General features: G+C 38.5%; 2 protein-coding genes across 3 annotated transcripts in view; one reads left to right on the top strand and one right to left on the bottom strand.

The window, feature by feature from the left end:
- Nucleotides 1-289: 289 nt before the first annotated feature.
- Nucleotides 290-8,172, bottom strand: LOC146322920 (claudin-10-like). Of its 2 annotated transcripts, none has more exons than XM_084725052.1 (5): nucleotides 7,783-8,172; nucleotides 1,803-1,964; nucleotides 1,637-1,718; nucleotides 600-704; nucleotides 290-499 (listed from the first exon to the last, which is right to left on the bottom strand). In XM_084725052.1, exons 1-5 carry the CDS (start codon nucleotides 7,994-7,996, stop codon nucleotides 343-345), a joined length of 720 nt encoding a protein of 239 aa, XP_084581178.1. In that variant the 5' UTR covers nucleotides 7,997-8,172; the 3' UTR covers nucleotides 290-342. The 2 variants fall into 2 exon arrangements, with proteins under 2 accessions (XP_084581178.1, XP_084581179.1); XM_084725053.1 differs by lacking the exon at nucleotides 7,783-8,172 and adding an exon at nucleotides 3,552-4,309.
- Nucleotides 8,173-11,222: 3,050 nt separating this feature from the next.
- The window catches only part of LOC146322919 (ATP-binding cassette sub-family C member 4-like), a 57,120-nt gene continuing 42,602 nt past the window's right edge, over nucleotides 11,223-25,740 (top strand). The window contains exons 1-19 of the mRNA XM_084725056.1: nucleotides 11,223-11,341; nucleotides 13,513-13,623; nucleotides 15,337-15,457; nucleotides 15,577-15,801; nucleotides 15,895-15,984; nucleotides 16,093-16,256; nucleotides 16,349-16,474; nucleotides 16,752-17,001; nucleotides 17,097-17,204; nucleotides 17,386-17,475; nucleotides 19,403-19,594; nucleotides 19,754-19,848; nucleotides 19,932-20,018; nucleotides 20,168-20,264; nucleotides 20,550-20,778; nucleotides 22,239-22,366; nucleotides 22,530-22,567; nucleotides 22,887-22,981; nucleotides 23,418-23,564. Of these exons, the coding sequence (XP_084581182.1) occupies nucleotides 11,268-11,341; nucleotides 13,513-13,623; nucleotides 15,337-15,457; nucleotides 15,577-15,801; nucleotides 15,895-15,984; nucleotides 16,093-16,256; nucleotides 16,349-16,474; nucleotides 16,752-17,001; nucleotides 17,097-17,204; nucleotides 17,386-17,475; nucleotides 19,403-19,594; nucleotides 19,754-19,848; nucleotides 19,932-20,018; nucleotides 20,168-20,264; nucleotides 20,550-20,778; nucleotides 22,239-22,366; nucleotides 22,530-22,567; nucleotides 22,887-22,981; nucleotides 23,418-23,564 (2,467 nt within the window). The 5' untranslated portion in view covers nucleotides 11,223-11,267. The remainder of the gene's footprint in view (nucleotides 11,342-13,512; nucleotides 13,624-15,336; nucleotides 15,458-15,576; nucleotides 15,802-15,894; nucleotides 15,985-16,092; nucleotides 16,257-16,348; nucleotides 16,475-16,751; nucleotides 17,002-17,096; nucleotides 17,205-17,385; nucleotides 17,476-19,402; nucleotides 19,595-19,753; nucleotides 19,849-19,931; nucleotides 20,019-20,167; nucleotides 20,265-20,549; nucleotides 20,779-22,238; nucleotides 22,367-22,529; nucleotides 22,568-22,886; nucleotides 22,982-23,417; nucleotides 23,565-25,740) is intronic.

The following is a 25,740-nucleotide window of genomic DNA, read 5'->3' as shown; positions in this document are numbered from 1 at the left end:
ATGTTTTTGATTTTGTGGTTTAATGATAATACAAATACAAAATCCTAACATTCAATGTAACATTCAATATACAGAACTGTCAAATATAGAAAATAAAAGTCCCCAAGATCAGAAGGTTAACTGTGTCATACAACTTTGAATTCATACACCTGGAAGAAATATTTAAATATAAATATTTTAATCTTAAATCTTGGTCAACCATAGATTAATATCCATAAATTCTGATGCTGTTGGACAGAAACCACCAGGTTTGACACAGTGTGCAGCTTTATCTTTTGGACTAATCATATCTTTACAGACTCACCAGTGGCTTCAACTAAAAGTGTTTTACATTCACGTCTCTCACACATATGCATTCTTATCAAAGTGCTGCATCCTGGAGGAGTTGCTGTAGTCCGGAGGCGGCCCCTGGTTTACAGACCTCGCCTGCCCTCTCGGGTAGGAGGAGATATGAGAGTGTGAGGCAGCACCTCTGTAGATATAGTTAGCCTGACTCTTGCTGTAAAGACACAGATTCAACCGCACAAATCAAACACCTGGATTCATAAAGCAGGTTATTCACAGCGTGTATCATCACAGCATGTGTTACTCATACAAACCTTTTGGTAAAAGAACCTGCGATGGAGAAGCAGAGCATGCTGCCTCCGAGGAGACACAGGATAGAACCTGCCCAGCCAATAAAGAGAGCCGCTCCCAGTTCATACCTACAGGAAAACACCAGTACTTAAAGGGACAGTTCACCCCAAAATCAGTGCTATCTATACACCTAGCTTAATTTGGTGTGAGTGCTGAATTTTGGAGACAATGGCTCAATCGGGACTAAATGGCATGTGGCTTGTGGTACTTCAAGCACAAAAAAACAAAAAAAACAAACAAAAACAAAACAACAACAAAAAAGAAAAACTTAACAGCAGTGCGTATTTCAAGTAATCACAACCCAGTACCTTGTTGCCAACATTTTCAAAAACAATAAAAAGTTAAAACTTTGTGCATGAAAGGTTAGAACTACTTTCCTTTCTATGGTAGAATCTACCGGAACTACTTTCTTTCACTGTTGGAGTCTACTTGAACTACTTTCTTTCACCAGTAGTTTCTACTTTCTCTCTACGGTATCATCCACCAGGACTACTTTACTTCTATGGTAGAATCCACCAGAAGTACTTTTTTTTTCTATGGTACAGTCTACCTGAACTACTTTCTTTCATCAGTAGAATCTACCGGAAATACTTTCTTTCTATGATAGAATCTTCTGGAACTGCTCTCTTTCTATTCTTTAAATTTAACTTCTCACAACAACTGTGCATTATCTTGAGTAACCAGGTCAGGTGATGATATCCATGTATCCATTTTTTTTTTGTGTGTGTGTGTGCTTGTTTGTTTGTTTGTTTGTTTGTTTTTTTTTGGCGCTTTGTGCATTACGCTTTGTGCAGCTGACTGCCATTTTGTCCCATTGTATTCTAGAGAAAGTAGACATCTCTACAGCCGATATCTCCAGAACTTGGAGACTCACACCAAAACAAACGCTATAGGCAAGAGGAAAATTGTGTATTTTTTTGATTTGGGGCTGAAATGTCCCTTTAATAGCAGTTGGTTGAGTCACATTTGAACACTATGGCTACAGTCACATCGTTCTTACTTCTGTGCCACAAACATTGGGTCAAAAAACTCTGACGTTATCCGGTGTGCATAGAGGGAGCACGCTGAGAGCGAGCAGAGGCCTGAGAAGAACCAGAAAAAGTGAATCTAATTAGATCACACAGATGATTACACAGATATCACACAGAAAATCCTCGTATACTCACCGCTAAGAATGAAATTTACTCCAGAGAAGCAGGCGATCCTGGCTTTGCTTTTGTCGGTTCCTCCGATTTTGGTGCATTTCATTCCAACAAGGGCAAATATGGAACCAAAAAAACCCAGACAGATGGCTGCGATCATCAGTCCTCTGCATGCTTGGATGTAGCCTGCAAACATTAAAGACTTATATGCAGCCAAAAGAGTGTTGTGTTCTGTGGCTTTGTATCCCCTCTGCTCTCACATCTGCACGCTGCAAGGTCAATGAGCTATTGACCTTTTACATATAAAGCAAGAAATACAATTTGTCATGAGTGAGCCTAATTGTTTTCAGGCACATTGTGGTGGTGTGTTGACCGTCTTAGTATGAAACGTCCCATTCAGATGTGATGTTGAGGCAAATATTAGCTTGGAAGTTAACCCCTGAAACCAGTCAGCCGTGGGAGAAACCGCCTGCGGTTACCTACAAATCTCTTTAATGGCTTTCAAGCTCTGAGAACTGAGGCTAAACATTGACACATTTTGAAGTAAATGAATTGTTCCTTGCATTAGACCTATTAGTCCTGAGCAGCAATGAGCTTCAACTTGAATTTTATAGCAAAATTTAGAGAGTGAAGGAGCTGAAAAGCACTTAAAGGACACTGAGGATAGAATAGAAAGGGAGTCTAAGAGAACAGTTACAACAACTCTTTTGGGCATTAACATGTGCTCTTTAACTGAAAGACAAACAGAAAACAGAAAATTAATTCAGCATGATTGACCAAAGCCATTTAAAGGGCCAGGAAATGGGCACAGTCAAAGATATAAATAACAATTATCCAAATTGTAGATCATTTTGAGCTGGTTCAACTTAAACAACTTAAACTTAAGTTCCCCTGCTGCCTTAAAATGTGAGTTAACTGAACAAGGGTTGAGTAATTAGTCAAACTTGTTTTATGAGTTTTAAAAATGTGAAACCAACTGAGTTAAGTGAATATGAGAAAACAATCGAGATCAATAAAATTAAAACATTAAGTTGAATGAAGTGCTGCCTTAAAAATATGAGCCAACTGAATGTGGGTTCAGTCATCTTATGAGTTTTGAAAATGTAAAACAAGTTGAGTTAATTGAACTTTTCCGAACAGCTCACGTTTATAAGTTCAAAAATCATCGGAAAATAAAAACTACACTTAAAAAAAAAAGAACTCAAAATTACAAGGCAACTTGTTGCAATAGATTTTGAAGTTCTGAGCTCAACTCAAACTCTTGTTTTGAAATAAATCAAAAAACGTTTTGCCAGCCTATAATCTGTAGTTGAGATAATTTACTTGTTCTTTTGATAAATTTGAAGCATTGAGTTTTATAAACTCAAAACAATTGTATTACAAAAATTGGTCAAAGTGAGCTTTATCATATTATATATTTATGTTATTCACCTTCACTTCAATTAAAACACTCAATAAAGAAGAGAAATACATTTTTGGGCTTCTAGAACTCAAAGAGTCAATTTAATCTAAAGAAGAAAGTCAAAGGAAGAAGGAAGTAAATTGTTTTAACAAAAGATTAGTAGTCAGTAAAACTTCTTAAAACTCAAAAGGTTGAGTTAGGCCCCAAACTGAAAGATCTATCTCAGCTTTTTCATTTTTACAGTGTAGAAATTTTAAGTTTAATTAACTTTAGATCATATTCACATTACGTCAATGAGAAAAGATTAGATTATTCCACTAACTTCCTGTATGATGTTTTACAGTACAATAAGAAGGTTAAAAAGAGCTGACCATCCAGTGCCAGCATCGAGGGAAAGTCTTTGCAGTTGGAGACTCCTGTTGAATCAGTGACACAGGTCTTCCACAGATTGGACCAGTACGTCGCTGTGGTGATGACCGTTCCATCAAGTGACGACACCTTCCAGTAGTCCGTCGGCAAGGTGGAGGACACCAGCACCCAGCCCGAAGTGCTTAAAATAAAGGCCAAGATCTCCTGAAACATGCTGCTTAGACTGCACAGAGGACTCCTCCACACTGCTGTGCGACGGCCAATTAAGCTGCTGAGAGCTAAAATTGATTAATGGTTCCCTGGCTGTTAAGGCGTGTTGAAAATGTAGCCAGGCTGTGCACTGGTAACTTCAATGGATTGGCTGTGATTGATAGTTAATGTGTTGTGGACTGTTACATTCTGCTGGGCGGAGTTTGGCCCTAATCATCAACAAGTGACCAATGGTCTATTATAGCGTCTTCCACCCCCTCACCCACTACACGTCACTGTGACTCATGGTCATAGGTGATGGGACCAAAAGTCCTGGATGCAGGAAGTGTGATGACATCATGAGTTTAAAATTAAAGCAGCTGTCGACGTGTGCAATGAATGGGTACATCTGTGTCTGTGTGGGCTCATATAGTATATTCAACTTATTCGATTAATGAGTAAAAGAAGGGAAGTAAGTTTTGTTAAAAGCATATTTTTTTGCATTCAAACACTATAAAAACCACACAGGAATTTATCGGACTCAACTAATCATTTTTCATTCATCTAACTTAAGTATACTAGTTTAATTTATTCAACTTACAATTTCTATTATTGATTTCCAGAACTTTGTCCCACTCAAAAGTTTTTTGACTTGAAATGATGCGTTGAACAAATATTTAATGTAAGGAGTCCAGTCAACTCCTTAAATTAAGTTTCTAAAGAAATATGATCCGCTTGTCAGCAGACTTCCCAGCATGCATTATTTGAGAGTTAAAACACTACTGAGACTTTTTTTTATAGATTGAAGAAAACAGATATGATGGAAACTCTCATACACGTTCAGATAAGCCATGTTTGCTTGTTTTTACAGATAATAATGAAAATGCCATGATGAAGGTTATATTTGATTTCAGTCCCTATTCATCTTTACTCTTAAATATAATACATTCACTGGGAACAGTTTCACATATTGATTACAGTGACTCTGACAGGATGAAGAAATTACTTTTCAAACTGAAAAAATGTAAAAGAAAATCAAATTTGGTTGTAAAGTTTTTCAGTGTGACTGAAGAGTTGTTGATTCAACTTAACTGAGTGTGTATATCAAGTTTATTTGATGAGAAAAGTTTATTTGTTTTAATCATTACAAAATTACCACAACTCATCATTTCTAATTCAGTCAACTGAAAATCTTCAGGCAGCTAACGTTTTTAAGTTAGCAGTTTTTTGCAGTGATATTTTACTAAAGTGAAAGTAAATGCGCTCTATATATCAAACACATACCATTCATCCTGAGGTGTGTTCAATTATTAATCAGTATTAACCTGTAAAAGGTTAATGTTGTTGTGGGTCTAACCTTTGCTGCTCCATGGTAGGTTCATCATACAGAACCACATTGGAGGCTGTAATTTGTGTTGTGGATAGACAAAGTAATAATTTACCACTGACTCATACTATAGCCATACACCTGTTTAAAAAAAGCACTAAAAAAAAGTTAAGAAAACTCATAATTTCAAGGCAGTTACACTGAATATTTGAGTTTTTGATCAAATTTTAGAGAGTGTTAGAAGTAAATTCACTTAAGTGAAAGTGAATAATAGTTGATAAATGAATGTTTTTTGGGTTTCTAAGATTCAAGTTTATTTTAAAGAGAAAAATGAATTATCTCAACAAAAGATTTAAGTTCAGAAAAACTTTTAGTTTTAGTTCATTTCAAAACAGAGAGTTTGACTTGAAATTATGAGCTTCCTTTTTACAGTGTTTTTTTTCTTTGCTTTTTTAAACAGGTGTATGGCCGTACTATGAGTCAATGGTAAATTATTATTTTGTCCGTCCACCACACAAATTACAGCCTCCAAAGTGGAACATGTGAGACGTGAACCAGCAGCCACCTGTCTGACAGCCTCAACAACAAATACAGATTAAAAGTTACTTTATACAGTAGGCGGTTGTGTTACTTTTTCCACTCTCTGTAAACATTTCAATTTAGATATTGTCTTTGAGTCAGGAAAACTGTCACATCCAGATACAGGACAGACGTTTGAGGCAGGATACAGTACAGTGAGTGTCTGACTTTCTGTCACCTTGTACTGTCACCTCACACAACAAGAGTGCTTGAAGTTCCTTATAGACTGAAAATAGGAGGGTTTGGTTAACTCGTTAACAAGATGTCTCTCACTCGTTCCAATGCCACGGCAAGCAGCAAATTCTGTTATATTTCAGAGTTACAATGTGTTGATTGATTTAGAGGGAAGAAGAAAATCACACCTAAACAAAGACTTCATTAAACTTTTATCATGTGAATTAGAGCCCCATCTGTTGGATCAACATACAGACAATGTCAGCACGCTGCTGCCACCGTCAGTCAGAGCTGAGAATTACAAAACACTGCACTGTTCTTTAAAAAAAACAAAAAACAAAAACATATTCCAACATGTTTTTGAATTAGGTGAATATACAGAAATATTAAATTAACTCCATTGTATCTTCCCATTCTGTTTTAAACACTGTGGTGAGTTGAAATGTTTAGCAAATGGAAAGAATGACTATAAAATAAAATAAAAATAATGAGTAATAGTGAGTTACTGACAGAAAAATGTAACTGTAGTCAACAAGCCACATAATAATAAACTAATGAACACACACACACACACAAAAACAGGTCAACACATGGATAAAAATAGTAACATTGAAATAAAAGTTTTAAATATCTAATAATATTAAATTATAGACTATAAGAGCAAAATCCTTCTGACATTAAGTAAATAATGTGACTACAACACATTAAATATGAGTTGAAATTGGTTCACAAAATATGTGATTTGAACTGAATGTTATTTTGTTCCTTATTGGCCCGTTATTGCCTACACCATGTCGTTATTTACTTTCTCCTTGTTTGGCCTCTGCAGAGACTTCTGTGACTCAGACACTCTCAGTTTAACATTTCCGACAAAGGTTTACACATTTGCCACACTTAACACACGAGCCATAATCTGGAATAGATTATCCTTTACTTTGTCAGTGTGGACTGATGATTTGATTTTTTTTTTTTTATAAGTCTGAAACAATAGTTGTCAAGATAAATCATAAGCAATGATCATAGTAAAATATAACCAGGTATAACCTAAACAAACCCTAACCCCATTAAAAAAAAAACCCAATATGTGACACAATCTGAAATTCCACAAGATGAAAATCTGAGTAATTTTTAAACCAAACATAATCTGATTCTTTGACTGACACATTGACCAAACACTGTCTGACTGTGTCCTCCACTTAATAACAAACATTAAGTTAAAAAAAATGCAAAGCATATCAAGGCATAATCTGCAACACTCCCTTAAAAATAATGTATAGACTCATAAACATAATCCCTTTCAATCATCATGTATGGCCCACTAGAAGTGTGTGGTGATGTCTGTTTCTGCAGAGACTGCCTGTATATCCTTATTTTCTCATTATTTTGCTGTGCTGGGATGCTTTAACAACCCTAAAACGTCTGTGTTTGATGTTCTGGATCTTTCTAGGTCATTTATAGACAGTTCACACAGATCCTGACCTCTGTCACAACATTTTGCTTCCCAGAAACCTCCAATAACATTTTCAAAGATTAAGTATACACTGCAAAAGTTGGAAATTTGCACAACAGGTTATTTATTTTCCTTCTTTAGTGGAAATTTCTTGCACAGCCTGTACACAATACTGTAAGAACAATAATGTAAGAACAATTATGGAACATCAGTCAAACTGCCAGTCTGCTTTATTTTAGTTTTTTAAATATTTTGGCAACAACTTCGTGGTTCTCGATACATCACAGACACACACTCCTCAGGTGATGTATTTGTTTCTGTGGAGCATTTCATAAAGCAGCTCCACAGTTTACCCGCAATATCTCGCCTTACATTAATACATAGGCTGTGTTGGCACTCTAGATGTATTTTCTGTGTCTAGTATTTCACCATGAACACTAGAGACAGATGCGTCATGCAGAAGTGTGAGAACATGCAGATACAGTATGTGGTTGCTGTATGACTCTCAGCTTACCTTCTAGCTTCAGGATGGTGTGATGTGGTCTGCAGTGCACAGCTCCAATGGCATTTCCAGCACAGTTGTTCCACAGACCCTGGAGCACCCAGGTCGCTGTGATGACTGAGGACGCCCGGCTGGTGGCCCTCCACTCATTGGACACCGTGGCACCGATAGTGGCACCCAGCCCAGCCAGGCCGCTGAGGAAAGCCAGAATCTGCAAACCTGACATTTGGAGAATTAGGGTATGTTTAAAGTCTTTTAGCAGGTTCAAGAAAATCAGAAGAAATAAAAATCGCTCCAGGCAGTCAAATTACACTGTGGACATGTGTTTCAGTGAGATGATTTACAGACAGGACATCTTCCCTGCGTCTCTGGTGGTGAGGGGTGGACACACAGGTGTGTGAAAGTGACATAGTAAAGGCAGCATGAGCTGGCAGTTAGTCATTACATTTTGGCGAGCAGTACTTAAAATGCTCCGTGTTTTGGTTTAAAAATAAGGTCAAGTATCATATTAACATAAAAAATAATAAAGGAATAATAAGTAATCCTAAAAACGAGAAGCGATGTGACAAAGTCCAGGTACTGGTTCATCTATTTCTGCACGCAATATTTAGCAACCGAATGACTAATGATTGCCAGCTCATATGTGGACATGTTGCTGTTTTTATGCTCACTGTTCTCACCCAGGAGAGTGTGAAGAGTGTTACTTACCTAAAATATAAGAAGAAAAACATGGTACATGTACAGAAAATACTGAGGAGATAGTGGCAAGAGATGGAACTGATTCAGCTGTAGTGTGAAACCCAATAAAGTTCTCAAACCTCAAAAGTTTTCTTTGCCTTACTGGTACAAAACAAGCGGAAGTGCATTTCACACAAAATGGAGCTAGAATAGTCAGTGTGCCTAATTTAGAAATAAGAGTACTTTATGCTATAAGCTACTTTATTTGAGATGCAATATAAGGCAAGACACACATAGAGGTCATGTCCAGTGGGTGTCACTTAATTCTTTCTTTGAAGAGTTAAGTGATTTATGTCACATTTTCCGCTGCGTCTTGAATTCTGTTGAATATTAACATGTTTCCATATGACACATGACATTTAACTGACTGGGCCTCCCAGAGGAAGTCCATTCATAACAGCATTAAGTGGGACAATCTCTAACCAAATCCAAACTAAACAATCTTAGTTATCAATGAATTGTTTTTACGATAAAATAAGAATATGATGACTTGGCCCATATGTACAACAATGCAGCACTCAGACTCTATAGGGGACAGAAATTTATTTCCCTACAAAATGTCCCTGAAACAAATAAACAAATGTATGCAGCAAGTAATGTACCATCAACTTGTCTATACAAACACAGAAGAGGGACACTCTGTCTTCACGGGAAATACTATTACAAATTTATTCTTCAAGCATATGTAATCTAACAGATAAACATGTATCAACTCAAGGTCTTCATCAGGGTCTGACCTAAAGAAAGAGAGACAGAAAGACTTGTTTTTTTCTCAATGGTTGTCTGCAAAACTGAATATCAAGCAAAGACTTCCCGGATTTTTTTTTTCACCTGCCACACCACTGAGTGACTGTCAGATCAGCTATCAGAGCCATGTTTTGCTTTCTTCTTGCAATGTAAAAATCAGATTAATCAGATAACCTTGACAGATCAAGATTTACATGCTGCTCACAGCAGAAATCTCCATGTGGTAGTTTAGTCTGTAACATAGTCAGAGAAATCTATCCTAAGTAAAAAAAAATGTCTTGAATAAATGTCTTTCTTTTTCTTGATTCTCAGGGAGCGATCCCTCACTGTCTCATTCTTGAAACAAGCTGATTTCTATAGGAAACAGACTGAAACCTGAAGAGAGCAGATCTCTGCCAGGCAGAAGATGGTGAAGCACCTACTGCAATGCCACCACAAGTACCACATACAACCAGAAAAGATTTGTTAAGTTTTAAATAAGTGTTTTTGTATAGTACAGTCTCAGTTTTCTTTAAGATACATAGGTGTAATAGTACTGCAGGTGATTTCAAAATTGAAAACACTAAGCCCCTAGAGCAGAAGCCACAAAAATATACCACCTTGTAGCATGTTTCATGCCTCTGCTTTAATGTGGATGTTATCACTGTATTGACTTGTGTGATTCCAGTGAATAATTTCCAATGAGAAACATGCTGTCTTCACTTAGAGGCTTTTTTTATTTATTTATTTTTTTTACAGAGGAGAACTGAGGACTGACAGAGAGCTGAACATTATAATGTCACAGTGAAGTTGACCTTTGACTTGTTGGATATAAAATGTCATCACTTATCATTTTATCCTGTTACGACATTTGTGTGCAATTTTGTTGTAATTAGTCTATGAATTCTTGAGTTCTGACCAAAACATGCCAGAAAAACATGTTTAATGAAGTCACGTGACCTTTGACGTTTGACCACCAAATTCTAATCAGGTCATCCTTGAGTCCAAGTGGGCATTTGTGCCAAGTTTGACGAGGATCTTGACACATCATGTTCACAATAGTGGGACGACCTGAAAACATAAAGCCTCTGGCTATGGCTGGCACTGGCGCAGTGCCATTAAAAAAAAAATGTTTTCAAAAATCACAAATTCCATTTGCATGATCCGCTCAAGTAAACCTGGTAGAGATAATAATCTAACTAGACCAGCAGATTTTTTTTTCATTTATTATACAAACACATACTCCCACTCAATAATAAGTAAATGATGAGTCAGAAAGGTAACTATATAAAGATGTTAAAATTACCTCCACTTTGACCAGCTAACATTTTAACTATACCTGCTACCCACAGGAGAATGTACTGTTAAAAACACTGTGTTTTCCATGTCCCAGTAAAAGGCATCCTGATATCTTTTCCTCTATGGTCACCATAAATTCAGCCATTGTCTTATTTTCCTCATATTAAATCACTTTTAAGGGACTGGGAGATTTTCTGAGGTAAGCGGTTGCTAAAGAACCTCATTGTATAAGGGCATACTCAAGAAGCTATGGGCAAGAACCTAAAGATAGAAGGCTTTTCCCTCACATCACCAAAAAGGAAATCTGACTTCTTAACTTATTTTTCTCTTAAAACATCCTCAGATGAAAATCTAAGGGAAACGTTAACCTTTTTTTATGCAACCTCTGAGTTTTCCACAAATAGTACACATTAAAATGTATGTAAATCATGATTGGTTAGGTCAAAAAGGATGGAGTTCATGGCTTGCATAAGTTTGGGAAGTGATGGAGACTTCTATCAGCCAATCCTCAGGCGGTGGGCGGGGTTACGCAGCGCCCCGCTCACCTGACATCCGGACCGGCTTCTCATGCGTCTCTCCTGTAGTAATCCTGTCCTGAATGTCGGTAGGTGTGATACTGACAGACACTGAAGCTTAGAGCAGCTGTCCTCTCACTGTTTCCTTCTCTGAGTCTTTATCGATATCCCCACAGCCCGCAGAGAAAGTCTTCAGGTCGCTGTGACTGTTTTGGGGGCATGGAACTTGTGCGGAAAGAGGCGAAGGATAATCCGTCGGCTTCAGCTAATCTTCTCTCCAAGATTTTCTTCTGGTAAGGAAACCCGGCCCGCAGTGACAGCCGTGTTTGACATTAATTGAATGGAGAGCTCTCCTGTGTGACAGTTTGTGGCCACTTAAGACAGCCTGTCCCCTGGATGTGATAGCAGGTGGCTGCTAGACATCAGTCCACCGTGCGTAAACATGAACCACACTGTTCACACATGCAGGAGAGAGCTCAGCCTCTTTGTTTACATTGTACAGTCCAGAAGTCTTAAATCACAACGGACAGAGTTGTGCAAAGTAATTATATGTAGTGAAGAAAAAGTAACAGTGATCCATTAATTCAGCACAAGCAGCCTTTTCAAAATTTTACTCAAACTATAATAACAACTCTCATTTGAATAGCATCTTTCTTAACCCTTTACGGTACAGTGTTGCCTTCAGGGAACTTACCCATGTCTGGCTCTTTAAACTCACACAGTGCATCCTCAATTGTGGTGCAATACTAAAGGAAACTAATAGCAGTGTTTACATTTGTCCCATGACTCTCTGGAGGTAAAGTTGAATCCCTTTTTTTTGTTGCTTTTCTCACATGGTTTAACTCCAACATCACTCTCCACAAAAATGGTCTGAAAATGTCTTTTCTGTCACATCGATAAGTAAAGTTTTAATTGTTTAATGCACTCTATTTGATGATCAAATAATGGAAAACTGTTAAAATGTAAATGTTGCCTTGAAGTAACACTGTACCACTATGAAGTCCCATCACAACATTTTTGGTATCATCTATTTAGGTTTATATACTGTTAAACCAATATAAGAGAGGCTGTAAAATACAGTGAGCTAAAGATGGCAGCAACACATGGTGACAACAAATGGTGACAACACATTGTATGTCAGGAAAGACACACACCAGGAAACGATTAAGCACTAAAATGTGATCCACTGTCTAGTTTTGAAGAGGCTATGATAGTTTGATTTGATAGATTGTTGATGTAAAGTTTGCTGAAATATTCATACACTCTTTAACACATTCATTCCTGTCTGTTCCACAGTGGTACAACGTTACCTGAGAGTAACAACCAGACTAACAAACTAACAAACTAATGAACATTGTTTTGAGGACAGACACTAATAAACTTATACAGTGGAAATTATAAACTGTTAACTAAAGTTTTGGAAGTGTGCTACAGAAGGAAAAATGGAACTTTTCACTGAAATTATGTGTCTAAAGTAGGGCTGCATGATTTCGTAGAAATCATATTGCGATTATTTTGACTGAAATTGCGATATGCAATATGATTGGTGGAAATGATCAGTTTTGCGTTTTCACATATTCATCTGGACAACAAGGCCAGGTCAGCTATACAGCACTACCATACCTAATTATAATTCGGATTTGGTTCTGCAATTTGGATGTACTCGGCCATATTGAGATTTCATTGTAATTGATTGCGCAGCCCTGTTTTAAAGAAAGTGGTATTTAAAGGTAGAATATACAGCAGTGTTTGTAAAAGCATCATTCAAAGTTGGGCTCTCCACAGGGCTCAGCAAACAAGAGAGAGATGTGGGCAGTAAATTATGAGAGGGACCATCATTAGTGAGAACAAATCAGTGAATCAGAGAGCTACATTTTTATTTTCTGATTGTTTTCCTAATTGTTATGTCCTAAAGCACAAATAAACAGGCCCACACCTCGGCACAACACCAAATTATGTGTGAACACAGCCGAAGTGATCCTCAATCTGCTGTGCCATTGTGTGTTTCATGGTGTGTGTACCGTACGTGTGTGTATTTCTCCCTGCAGCTCTCAGAGACAGAGAGCAGAGGACACAGACAGAGACGCAGACTTAACTGTTGGTCGCCTTTTTTTTTTTTTTTTTGTATAGTCGAGAGCCCATTAACATCCCGAGCACAGCAAAATATGCAAAAAATAAGACAATACAGGCAGAGGGCAGGGTCTCTGCAGATACAGACACCCCTACACACTTCTAGTGGGTCATAAATGGTAATTAAGAGAGATTATTTTTATGAACCAATTGTCAGTATAATTCTACACAGTATACTTTTAAATGTTGCAGCTCATACAGCCTACAGTAGCAACCTTTCTCCTTTGTTGCGGATTTTCAGGCTTTCTCATTGAGCCGAAAGTTATAAAAGTTATAAGTAATGTTGTAAGTTATTTTAAACTGCTGAATATACTTTGATTTGCTTTGTTTGCAGTTGGCTGAATCCCTTGTTCAGAATTGGGTACAAGAGGAAGTTGGAGGAAGATGACATGTATAAAGTTCTCCCGGAGGACGAATCAGAGAGACTCGGGGAGGAGCTTCAGTGGTAAGACACTGAATAATATATTGGTAAAGACATATTTACAGTTCTCCAAAAGTTGCTAATAGAGCTGCAACTAATGATTATTCTTATGCACAGTAACCTTTCTGAGTACAATGTGCCATTGACTTTACACTCAAACTTACAGTTATCTTTCTTCCTCACAACTTAGAGACAAAGAATCCCATAATCAATACACTGAATATTCCACAAAAAATGTCCACCAACCATCCAATATTTTCTGACAGAACTAGTCCCCCGAACATAAAGTGGTCTGGTACAATGTGGATTTATGTTCGTGGGTGGTATTTCTCACCGACTAGCTCAGACATCCACTAACACAGGTTTAAGGCAAATAAGCCATTGTTATTCTTGACGTCCTTGCAACTTCGAGGTCTCCTGAAGGATAATTGTAGATGGTAGATTTCTCTAGGACCCCCATCCACCACTGCAGCAAAGACTGAGTACTCAAAACCACTATATGCAACAACAGCCAGAGCTTTATTCTCATAATAAGCAGCAGTCATATTGAAATGACCCCCTTTTTTCCACTGGGAGAAAATCCTTGTGTGTAGTAGTCATCGCTGCCTAGCACCTCTCAGCCTGGACATCTTCTAAAAAGGGGGACAGACGGTCCCCCTTTGAGTTAGTTTGGTGTCGGAGTCGACTTTGACCTTGGAGGTGAGCCCACCTATATATAGACGGTACTTCTCAAATCACATGAGAGCAGGCTCCTCCTCTCCCACTAATCCCACTGCCTCTAGCAGGGGCTGCCACTTTGAGTTGAGAGCTTGGTTTTCTTGCTTGTCATAAAAGCAAGCTTTTTTCTCTGTGAATACTGGGCTTACACACATCTTAGTCCCACTCCTGTTCATGACTTTCATAGACCAGGCATGAAGCACAGAGTAAGTAGTTTACTGACATTATGTGTGTCTCTGCTCCTGGCTGATGACTTTCCACTGGCTTTATTGAATTATGATTGCTATTGCGTACCGGAGCAGTTTATGGCTAAGTGTGACGTGGTCAAAATGTCAGGACCTCCCCCATCCAAGGCCAGGTTTCTTTCCCAGAAACGGTGAGCTCTAGTTAAGGGGTGATCAACAGTCAAAATAGAAAAACATGTAACAAAAAGTCCTAGGCACACAAAATAGGATTATTTATATCTTGTTGTTTTAACAACCTGCACTTAGTGCTGGTACAGAAAAAGTCGGTGAACACTGTCTGGTTTTGCTGCAAGCCAAAAATCAGGCAATAAAGTGAACTGACTTGAATGAGCACTTAGATACTTTCTTTTTCATAGCTTTACTACTTTTTATACCGTAGGTTAGTATTGTATTGTTTTTAAACATATTGTATTGAAAAGTACTGAGTTATCAATGCTTTTGACAACTTTATTATTGCCTCCCAAAATACCATATCAGTTGGACTCGATTATTGTGCAGTGATACAAATAACTGACATCAGTACCTCTATAGATATTCTATTGTGTAGAACATGAATGTAAAATGTGCTGCATACTTTATACATAGACAATTAATGTCCACACAAGCAAGATATGATATATTGATTATTCTGGATTATTCTGTGGAATTTAATTTTTCTTGTGATTTCTTTCACAAAACATTCATTGGAAACATTCAGTAAACAGTGCATTATTGTGAGTAACATTACATACTTCTGACAGAGAGTAACCATTTCTTTTCTTTTCACTTTTCAAAGGTACTGGGAAAGAGAGGTTCAACAAGCAGCAAAAGATCTGCGCCCACCTAAACTTACCAAAGTCCTTGTTCAGTGCTACTGGAGATCATATTCACTCATTGGAATATACGTCTTTATAGGGGTACAGTGCATTCTCAGTGTGAAACTCAATTTCTACAGAGAGCAATGCTGCATTAATAGTTAAGTTTTGTTGCAATGCAGCATATCTAAATATTTGTATAACATCTCATTTTCTATCAGGAAGTTATCAAAGTCATTCAGCCAGTGCTACTGGGGAAGATGATTGAGTACTTTGAGAGTTACGACCCCACCGACACAGCTGCGGTCTACGAGGCCTACGGCTACGCTGCAGGGATCTCCCTGTCAACCATTAGCATGGCCATGTTTAATCATCTCTATTTCTACCATGTCCAGCGAGCAGGCATGAAGATTCGTGTGGCCATGTGCCACATGATCTATCGGAAGGTCAGTCATAACGAGACGTCCATGTGTAAATGTCATCCTCTGTTATATTCCTGTGGTTTGTAGGATTTGATTTAACACCTTTGTTCTGCAAAGGCTCTTTGTCTTAACAGCAAAGCACTGGCCAAAACTACCACAGGACAAATTGTAAACCTCTTATCCAATGATGTCAACAAATTTGATGAGGTAATTATATGAAAGTATATATGCTTATATGTTTTAGTACTTTGCATGTGACTCATTCAGTAACACAGACCATTCTTCAGTAAATCTTTCCTCTTCATCGTCTCACAGGTAACACTGTATTTGCACTTTTTGTGGATTGGTCCTTTACAAGCAGCATCTGTCATAGGATTGTTGATGTATGCGATTGGACCATCATGCCTTGTGGGAATGGCTGTCTTCTTCATCCTCATGCCGTTACAGACTGTGTTTGGACGCTTGTTCTCTACTCTGAGGTTTGCAGTCGTAATGGTTGTTTCTATGCATAAAGGGTTTCAGTCGTGTGTTGCGTTGGTACCGTTGCTGCAATTTGTGTCTGTTGTTTCAGGGCTGAAACAGCGGTCCTAACCGATGACAGAATACGCACAATGAATGAAGTCATCTCTGGGATCCGCGTTATAAAGATGTACGGGTGGGAGAAACCTTTTGCTGCCCTGGTGGATGAGGTCAGAAGGTAGATCAGTTTCTTTTTATTGTAATTTCTGATAAAAATTCGGAGCAAAAACTGAACATACAAGGGTATAATAATGTTACTATGCCAGGTAAGCACAGTAGAGTCAATTTATTACCGATGCCTAGATGACCTGCACAAGTCAGTCATCAGGGGGCGATTGAGACACTTTGGCTTCACTGTTAGGGAGCTGTCAGGTTGTCCATCTTAGTGACCAAATGTGAGAATGATGATGTATGTTAAAGAGCTTTTACTGACAACATGTCTCATCATTTTACAGAATGGAAATCTCCAAGATCATGAAAAGCTCCTACCTGCGTGGCCTGAACATGGCGTCTTTCTTTGTGGCCAGCAAGATCATCATCTTCGTCACCGTCTGTGTCTACGTACTGACAGGAAACCAGTTGTCCGCTAGCAGAGTCTTTATGGCTGTTTCCCTTTATGGCGTGGTGCGACTCACCATCACACTCTTCTTTCCCTATGCCATAGAGAAGGTCTCTGAGTCTCTCATCAGCATTAGAAGGATTAAAGTAAATACACCACAGACAGAGGCCATTTTTATAAGAAGCGTTGGTTAATTGTTATCTGTGGACACTGAAACTCTGAATGTGATTCTTCCTCTAAGAATTTTCTTCTGCTGGATGAAGTTGCTCCTCAGCATCAGGGCTTTCCTGTAGCAGAGAAGAAGGACTGTATGGTGAAGATTCAGGATTTAGTATGCTGCTGGGATAAGGTGAGAATTATTGGGGGCAACACATCCCTCCTTTCTATCTACACACTATTCTTGTGCAACAATCCTTACCCTCAAAACAAACTTGTGATATTCGTAAAGTAAAAGTATGAGTGAACCTGATATTACAGGGTTACTGCATAGTTACTACAGTGTGATTCAGTTCATTTACTTTTTCTTACAGATGCTAGAGGCTCCAACTTTACAGAACGTGTCTTTCACAGTGAAGCCAGAGCAGCTCTTGGCAGTAATTGGACCTGTTGGGGCTGGAAAGGTCAGGTCTGTTCTCAAGTCTCAGGTTTATCATGCACATTAGGGCTGTTGCCGTGACAAAACTCCTGCGGTTATTTAGGTTGGCTCAATGGCACAGTAGGCTAGGTGGTATTAGTGCCAATCCTTTGTTTGTTTGTTTTTTTTTTGACATATTTGGTGCACTTGTGCTAAGTGTAAATCATGTTGATCTATGGTCTGAGCAAGCTAGCTGCTGGGCGCTCATAGTTACACAATATTGCAAAGCAAATCCTGCAGTTTGACCATTTCTTTTTCACATGCAATTATATCATTAACTTCAGGACATGTCTATCAAGTATATTTATATACGGCAGCAACACAAACACACACACACACACACACTGGCAGCAAGAATCACAGAGCAGAACCAGCAGGATTAAGCATAAAAACAAAGCTAACACAGCTGACGGTGCAAGATGAGCATGAAAAAACAGCAGCATCTAACCTACAACTCTCGTGGTTTCAAAGGAGATTTAACATTTGCACAATTTCTGTAGGCTGACCCTTAATATTGCAAAATTAGTCCAACATCTCCCCAGCCTACAGACATATAAGCCACGTGGAATGCTACTTCAATATGCTAACTTACGAAGTAAACGGTTAAACAACATAAAACATGTCAAAACCTAGAGCTTCTGAATTTGAAGTCCGGTCACAGACAGCCAGTATGGATGCTTAATATAAGCTTGCTTTTGAAGCATCGATTCATTGATTTAACACACATTTAAAAAAAAAAAAACAGCGGATGTTGTGGTTGCTTGCCATCCCCTGCAGCTGGCATGTCAGTAGTGCAGTATTTAACAATTACAACAGCCCTCATGCACACACACGATTATAAATCTAAGCCTTGTTAAAAGTGCTGATATCTTACTTTCTTGCCAGCCATTGAATGCTATATAAAAGGCCACTGCTCCCTTAAATTTGACTGACGCAGTGAATACATTAAATAATGATGATGTGTGGGAAATGCCAAAATTACCTCATTTTACCCCAGGTTAATCCTAAACTCTTTGTGGAATGATAATTGTGCAAGCATTTCTCGTTAAAGCCAGTGGGCAGTTAGCTGCTAGATAGTTAGCTTGTCTGCAGGCACTGGAACAAATTCTTCATTCATTTTTGGTGACATGAAACGCCATTAATTAATTGTCTTTTGAGAAATACTCTGGCTGGCTTTCTTACTGACAGTTAAGAAGATTGATATCCCTCTTGTGTCTGTGTGTTAAGTATGGAACAAGACCTGGGAAGCAGTTAGCTTAGCTTAGCATAAAGACTGGAAGCAGGGAACCAGCTAGCCTGACTCTCCAGAATTAAAAAATACACCTACCAGGACCTTTAAAGGTTCCTAATTAACCATTAACCATTTCTAGTTTTTACTGGGAGTTATGTGCTGTAACTATTACTTTATGTTGAGTTTATGCTAGGCTCCCTAATTGCATTCTGGCTCCATCTCTGCTAGGCTGATGATGCATTCAAAACAGACTGAAAAGTGAAATAACATTTTACATGGCAAGAAAGACCAAGCAGCAGAGCCTACCGGTTGATGTCTGAATCACATTGTGCTTGTTTTGGCTAACAGAGGGGGCTATAGAAGCTTTGTATCACTTTTCTTATTCTACTAACTACTTGCTTGCATTAATTTACAGAAAACTGCTGCTGAAAACTTGACCAGAAGCTAGTAACTAGTACCCAATTTCAACACCATAGTTTATCACAGTACAATAAGTCAAAATACATAGAATTAGTATTGCTTCCCTTTTTATTTAATAGATATTAACATTGGATATTTAAACAACATCAACTGCTGAGCTAGAAATGTCAGAAATCTTCTCATCTAACTTGTCTAGAGTTTTCACAAAATGTCAAGATTGTTCCTTAAATCCTAATTTTTGTTCTGTGTTTGTGCACGTCAGTCCTCTCTCTTGAGCGCCATCCTGGGAGAGCTGAGTCAGCAGAGTGGTTTGGTCAAGGTCAGAGGAGAGCTGACTTACACGTCTCAGCAGCCGTGGATTTTACCTGGTACGATTCGAAGCAACATCCTTTTTGGCAAAGCGCTCAACCCCCAGAAGTATGATAGAGTTCTGAGAGCCTGCGCCCTCAAGAGAGTGAGAATCACTTCGAGTCGTGTTCTTGATCATCAAATGCCCCGCTGCACTTTCATACTGTGTACTTAAGTTATTTGAAGTGTTTTAGCATGTTTAGCTTGTAATGTGTCCAGTGTAAATATGAATGACTCATAAAAGTTGCATTTGGACCTTGTTCAGGACATGGACCTGTTGCCAGGTGGTGACTTGGCGATGGTTGGGGACAGAGGGGCCAACCTCAGTGGAGGCCAGAAGGCGAGAGTCAGCTTAGCAAGGTGTGCTGGATAACTATACAACAAAGCATTTTTTTTCTTTGATGTCAGTAACAGTGATATCCTCTGTGTGTTTGTATTTTTAGAGCGGTGTATCAGGATGCGGATGTCTACCTGCTGGATGACCCACTCAGTGCTGTGGATGCTGATGTGGGAAGGCACCTCTTTGAAGAGTAGGTCTCGTTACCAACATCTCCACCACTGTTTTCCACAGATAAATCCTGTGAAAATCACATATCACTTAATCGTACATGCATACACACAACATAAAAAATATGTTAGCAGTTTTTTGTGTCTGCGCACAAATATTTGTTTTCATCAGGTGCATCTGTGGACTTTTGAGGAAGAAGCCTCGTATCCTGGTTACTCATCAGCTCCAGTATCTGAAGGCTGCAGATCAAATTGTTGTCTTAAAGGAGGTGTGTGTGCGCACGTCTGAATATTTGTCTTTGTAAGAGTTTACACGTAAACAGAAGTGCTATAAGTCATATTAAAATTCTTCATAATGTGTTATGATTATTTTTTTAAATATTTGTAACATTTATAACTCTAATTATACAGTACTATAAGCAGATTATAATGCATTATAAGTATGTTTATGATGCATTGTAGATGATATATGAGCCATGGCTATTGAGACCATCACTTAGATAAATGTTCTAGTACTTGTGTTGTTAACTGACTCTCTCTTCTGTCGTCGTCAGGGTCAGATGGTGGCATGTGGAACCTACAGTGAGCTGCAGGGCTCTGGACTGGATTTCACCTCCCTGCTTAAGGAAGAGGAGGGCCAGGAGGAGGAGAGGCAGGGCACGACCCCCGTCCCCAGCTCCTGCTGTCCCCGTACGCTCTCTGACAACTCAATGTCCTCCGTGTCCTCCCTCTCCTCCTCCCAGCACTCTTTGATCGGGGGAACAGAGCCACTCGCAGCGGTAGGTAGATCTGAAACGTTAAACTACTAAAACTTCACTCTAGTTGCTATTAGTAATTCATTAAAATAGAAATACATTATTACATGAAACTCTGAAAAAGCTGATGATATTAAAATGACTGGAGAGCTCAGTATGTTCTGAGGTGGTACATGGTGTAAAAAGTTTCAGAAGCAGGGGTGTATATTGTTTTATCTGATAAGAGGAAAAAAACAGCCTGTCAATTCTACCTAAATGCACTTATTTTGTCTTATTTATGAAGCCACATGCGGCTCTGTAGCCCCTCTCCAGTGGCTCCTTGTGGCTCAGACAAAAACATTAAATAGAAAGGAATAACAGTTCTTTTTTTTAACATTTTAATTTTTAATTTAGGCCCATTGTTGTAGGCCTGAAATGATTAATTCTCCAATTGCAAAAATATGTACCAGTCTTAAGCCTCCCTCAGCTATAGATGTCCCAAAAAAAAGAAGACTCCACGGAAAATAGTTGCGTAGTACAGCTTCAGACATATTTAGTATTTTTTTTTTTTCTTTTTCAGTCAAAATGTCTCTTTTCATAGTAAAGGTTGCTGAATAATCTCGTGAATAAAATATTTGACATGTGTATATGTTTGACACGCGTCGAGATAATATGAGGTGATGCTGCAATGGCAGTAAATATGTTCAGGATCGTTAGTGTATGCACATATTAAATTCACAAGACTTATTGATACGGCCAGTTGTGAATAGGGTTGTGATGGTTTTGTGTTTTTGAAAAGTGGATCCCCACAAAAAAAAAAAAAAAAAAGTTTGGGTAACATTGTTCTGTGTGATACATTTTCCTTTGTTTTGGTGGCATCTTGGCATGTTTAACTGCCAACTCCGTCAAATACATAACTGACGTTGTGGGCCAATCATACGTTGCATTAAATTGAAGAGCGCTTATGGTGATTGGCTGTGTACAAAACCAAGTAAATTAACCTTTGACTGGAGAAGTTTTGATACTACTTGGAACTGGGTTATTTCGTTTGATATATTGAAGGAGTGCTGATACCCAGTCTTAGACATTATGAACTTACTAACATTTATGTTAAGGTGTCATTGATGGTATTTGAGTATGGTTGAATCTTTTAAGTGACTGTATTTGAATATGTGTTGTTGAATTTTTTATGTGAACTGTGAGAAGAAAGACTTTTTTCCTCCTGCTCCTTCTTCAGTCATGGATTGTGTATAAGTAGTTTGTGTTAGAGTGTAATATCTGTTTTTGTGAAGTTGGTATTATAAAATACACTGAAATGAGTGAAATTAAACTAAAACTAAAGTATCAAGCTTTAAGCATACATTTATAGAAACCTCATTGTGGGAAAAGGTTTGTTGTGCTCTCCAGCAGCCACTAGAGGGCAGAAGGTGCTCACTTTTCCCCTGCTGCTTATTACAGCCTTATCTGAGGTGTTGACTGACATTTACTCTAGTGTCTGTCTTTAGGTAGTGCAACCAGTGGAGGAGGAAAGCCGCTCAGAAGGAAACGTCGGTCTACGTATGTATGTGAAGTATTTCAGGGCAGGCGCTAACTTCCTGGTCCTCTTCATCCTCATTTTACTCAGTATGATAGCACATGTAAGTTCAATTCAGTTGTGTTTTCTATCATTTTTGGAAAAATACAACACACAATTTTTATCAACTGAATTTTACATAAAACTGAATGACGTAATAGTCCAAGCTGTAAACAGTTTTGGTTTTAATATTTAATAATTTTTGCCTTGTTTTTCTTTTTGTTCAGATTACATTTGTTCTACAGGACTGGTGGCTCGCTTGCTGGTGAGATTTGGTTTCTTTTACAACCTGTGAAAAACACGCTGGCAAAAATAAGAATAGCAGGCTTTGTAAGCCAAACTGACACATTTTCTCAAACCGGAAAGGGTAGATGATTTAATAGAATACAAATGAACTGAACATTTTCTTTTTCGGGGGCGGCCCGGTGGGGGTGGGGGGAATTATTTGTCACTTGTTGAAACTGACCTTGTGCTTCAGGATAAGAGGAATGTGTTTTGTATAGTGTCTTCATGTTGCAGCTTTCTTTCTTTGTTGTGTTTATTTGTCCTTGTGGATGTTTGGCTCTTTTGTGGCTGATTTGCAGGGCCTCTGAACAGAAGCACATGAATGTGACAGAGCACCTCAATGGCAGCTTCCCTCGGCAGCTGGACCTTGACCTGTACCTAGGTGTTTACGCAGGTGAAGCTCACTGAGCGCACATTGCTTTTTGTGTACCGTTGAGGCTCTGAATACGCCAGCCATTCAATGAACAGATCCACAGTTCTTTGGCTGTGGCCCAAGGCCTTCAAGGCCCAGTGTATGTGTACATGGGCCTCAGCTGTACAGGGAGATAGCCGTGCCTGTCTAGTTCTCTGCTGTTGGATTGTTCTGATTGTCTCCCTTTGACTCACAGCCCCTTCACCCTTTCAGCGTTTGTATTCACAGTGATAGATGAGCATTCGAGACAAAAAAGCATCACTGAAGGAGAAACTTATATATAGTTCTTATCTTTATCTTTTTTTTGTATCAATCAACATGCATAACAGCACCCTTAAATGCATATATGACCTTGGACAGGCACAAGGATACCACTGTAGTGTGCTGATGGATTTTTTTTTTTCTGTGCTTTTGTCAGGTTTAACAGCTACTTCAGTCGTGTTTGGCTTCCTCCGAAGCTTGCTCTTCTTTAACGTCCTGGTGAGTTCGGCCCAAACCCTGCACAACAGCATGTTCAACGCCGTCCTCCGGACGCCGGCGCACTTCTTCGATATCAGCCCGATCGGTTAGTGGCTCTCTTCCTCGTCAAATTCTCGTTTACTGATGGCTAATAATTTTATGATTTTGTGGAATGGTGGAGGTGAGATGATTCTGAGACGTGAACGTCCAGTGGGACCTGCTGCAGAAGTTGTTGTTCTGAGATCTCACCACTAGAGGGCAGACTGGAACTTAATTTGTCATGTTTGGAGCCACTCTGCAAACATCCATATGGTCGTCCTTAAACTCAATAGTTTGTCATTGCCATCAAGTCAACTATAATATAACTTATGTTTTCAAGTATTAGATTTTCCAATCAAAATTTTAAACACTTTTATTCTTTTAAAATATTCTAACAGTATTAATTGCTGAATGTCAATATATATATTCTATAACTAAATTTAATAACTGATAATTTTTAATCAGCAGATCTAATATGAGGTATAATTTAAAGATTGTTCTGCTGTACTGTAATTTAAAGGTGATTTTCTGTTTGTGGGATTTATGGGATTCAGATATTTCATATTATCACCACATTGATTGCTGAAATGTAAATAGAATTTATCTATAACTGTTTGATAACCATTAATCGTAAGATCTAATATGAACTATAATATAAAGGCTGCATTACGTTGTGGGATTAATACCTGATTGTGAATGAACTGGCATCTTAAGAGTCAAGTAAGGGAAGTAAATCCTGTGTAACCAAGAGGCCAATTGACTGAAAAAACCCAGTGATATGACTTAATATATGTCCATAATGTATTTAAAACTGAGTAAAGAGAGTGCTATCGTTTTATTGTGCGCCTGAACAAAAAGCAAACAATCATATTGAATAAATCCTGTTTGCACTAGATCTTGGACAGTGTTGTGTTTGGACTATAGAGCTGTGCAAATATGGATGTATTTGTCTTGTGCGCTGTATCAGAAATCTTCGATTATTTCATTAGCTTTGTAGGCTGTAGCTGCTGGGTCAATGGAGTGGGCAGATGGACATGATTTTAAAAGTGAGCAAACACTCCAAATACGTCTGACTTTACTCAGGGAGGGCGGCTGTTTTTTTTTTTTTTCTTCCGGTGTGTTTTGCACCACCTTTAAAAAAAAAAAAAAAGAAACCTATAAAAGTGAGAGCGCGTTTCAAGATTTGTTGAAAAATGTTTTTGCGCTTCTCGTTACTTTACCCCCATGATTTTTGTTGTATTAATTAAAGGCCTCTTTTAATTAGGTGAAGTAATGTCACTACAATCTGTCATTCATATCCAAAGTCAACTGTCAAGTGGCCCACTTTGATAACTTTAATTTTTCTGGAGCATTGTTCACCTGTCAGAAGATAATTACTCAGCCTAATCTCTTCATAGTGACATGCATGTACAACACAATCAGCCCGGGTGGGAATTCTCAACAAGAAGGGAACTTGTATCTGTATAATGAGTCATAATAAGCTGCAAACACAAGTCTAAATATGATTTGAGGGTGTTGAGGAGCTTGCGGTTTCTTCTGGCATTAGAAGTGGGTGTAGCGATAAAGCTCTCCTTTGCAAAGCTGTGTTTGGAGCAAACACCACAGGTCATAATCTTTGGCTTTTGTTTTTACTGCTGCCACTGTGTTATGTGTTGGACTACCTGACGGCTTATCTGGGTGTGCCTCGCCTGGTAATCTACGCACGGGAGGAGGACAAACACTTTGAATAATGTAATAATCTGTTTAATAGCGCAGCAAAGGAGAGGCTTAACAGACACTGCTATCTGATTGCTGTTGTGCTGCTATCAGTGACTATTGTATGACCAGTCCAGTCATTACAGCTTGGCCTCCAGGCTGGCAAACAGCACTGTGCATCTGACTGGATTTATAGACAACTGTCCCACAGACTGAGTTCCTTTTGTCCTTTGTCCAGTCAGCAGTGGATTAAGCACGAACATGACTTTTTAAAATCTTTCCCAAATAAATAAATTTCGCTTATTTTGTTGTTGTTTTTTCGTCCTCTCCTGCTTTGTATTTTTTCGACTGATTCACTCACTTGATTGAACAGGAAAAAAAAACAAACAGGACAAAACCTTTTTTTTTCCCCCCTCACTCTTCTTTCCTTCTTAATGTTTTGCTTCTGTCACGTCCATCACAGCTGCGTCCGCGTCCGCCACTGTTTTTGCAATAAGTGCGAGTAATTTGTAACTGTGTGTTGTTAAGGATTTGACAGCTGTTTACAT

The sequence above is a fragment of the Lutjanus erythropterus genome, chromosome 8 (assembly GCF_056507025.1).
Source record: "Lutjanus erythropterus isolate fLutEry1 chromosome 8, fLutEry1.hap2, whole genome shotgun sequence".
Classification (NCBI taxonomy): Eukaryota; Metazoa; Chordata; class Actinopteri; order Lutjaniformes; family Lutjanidae; genus Lutjanus; species Lutjanus erythropterus.
The sequence above is the reverse complement of the archived record's forward strand: the minus strand, read 5'-3'. Positions and strand labels throughout refer to the sequence as shown.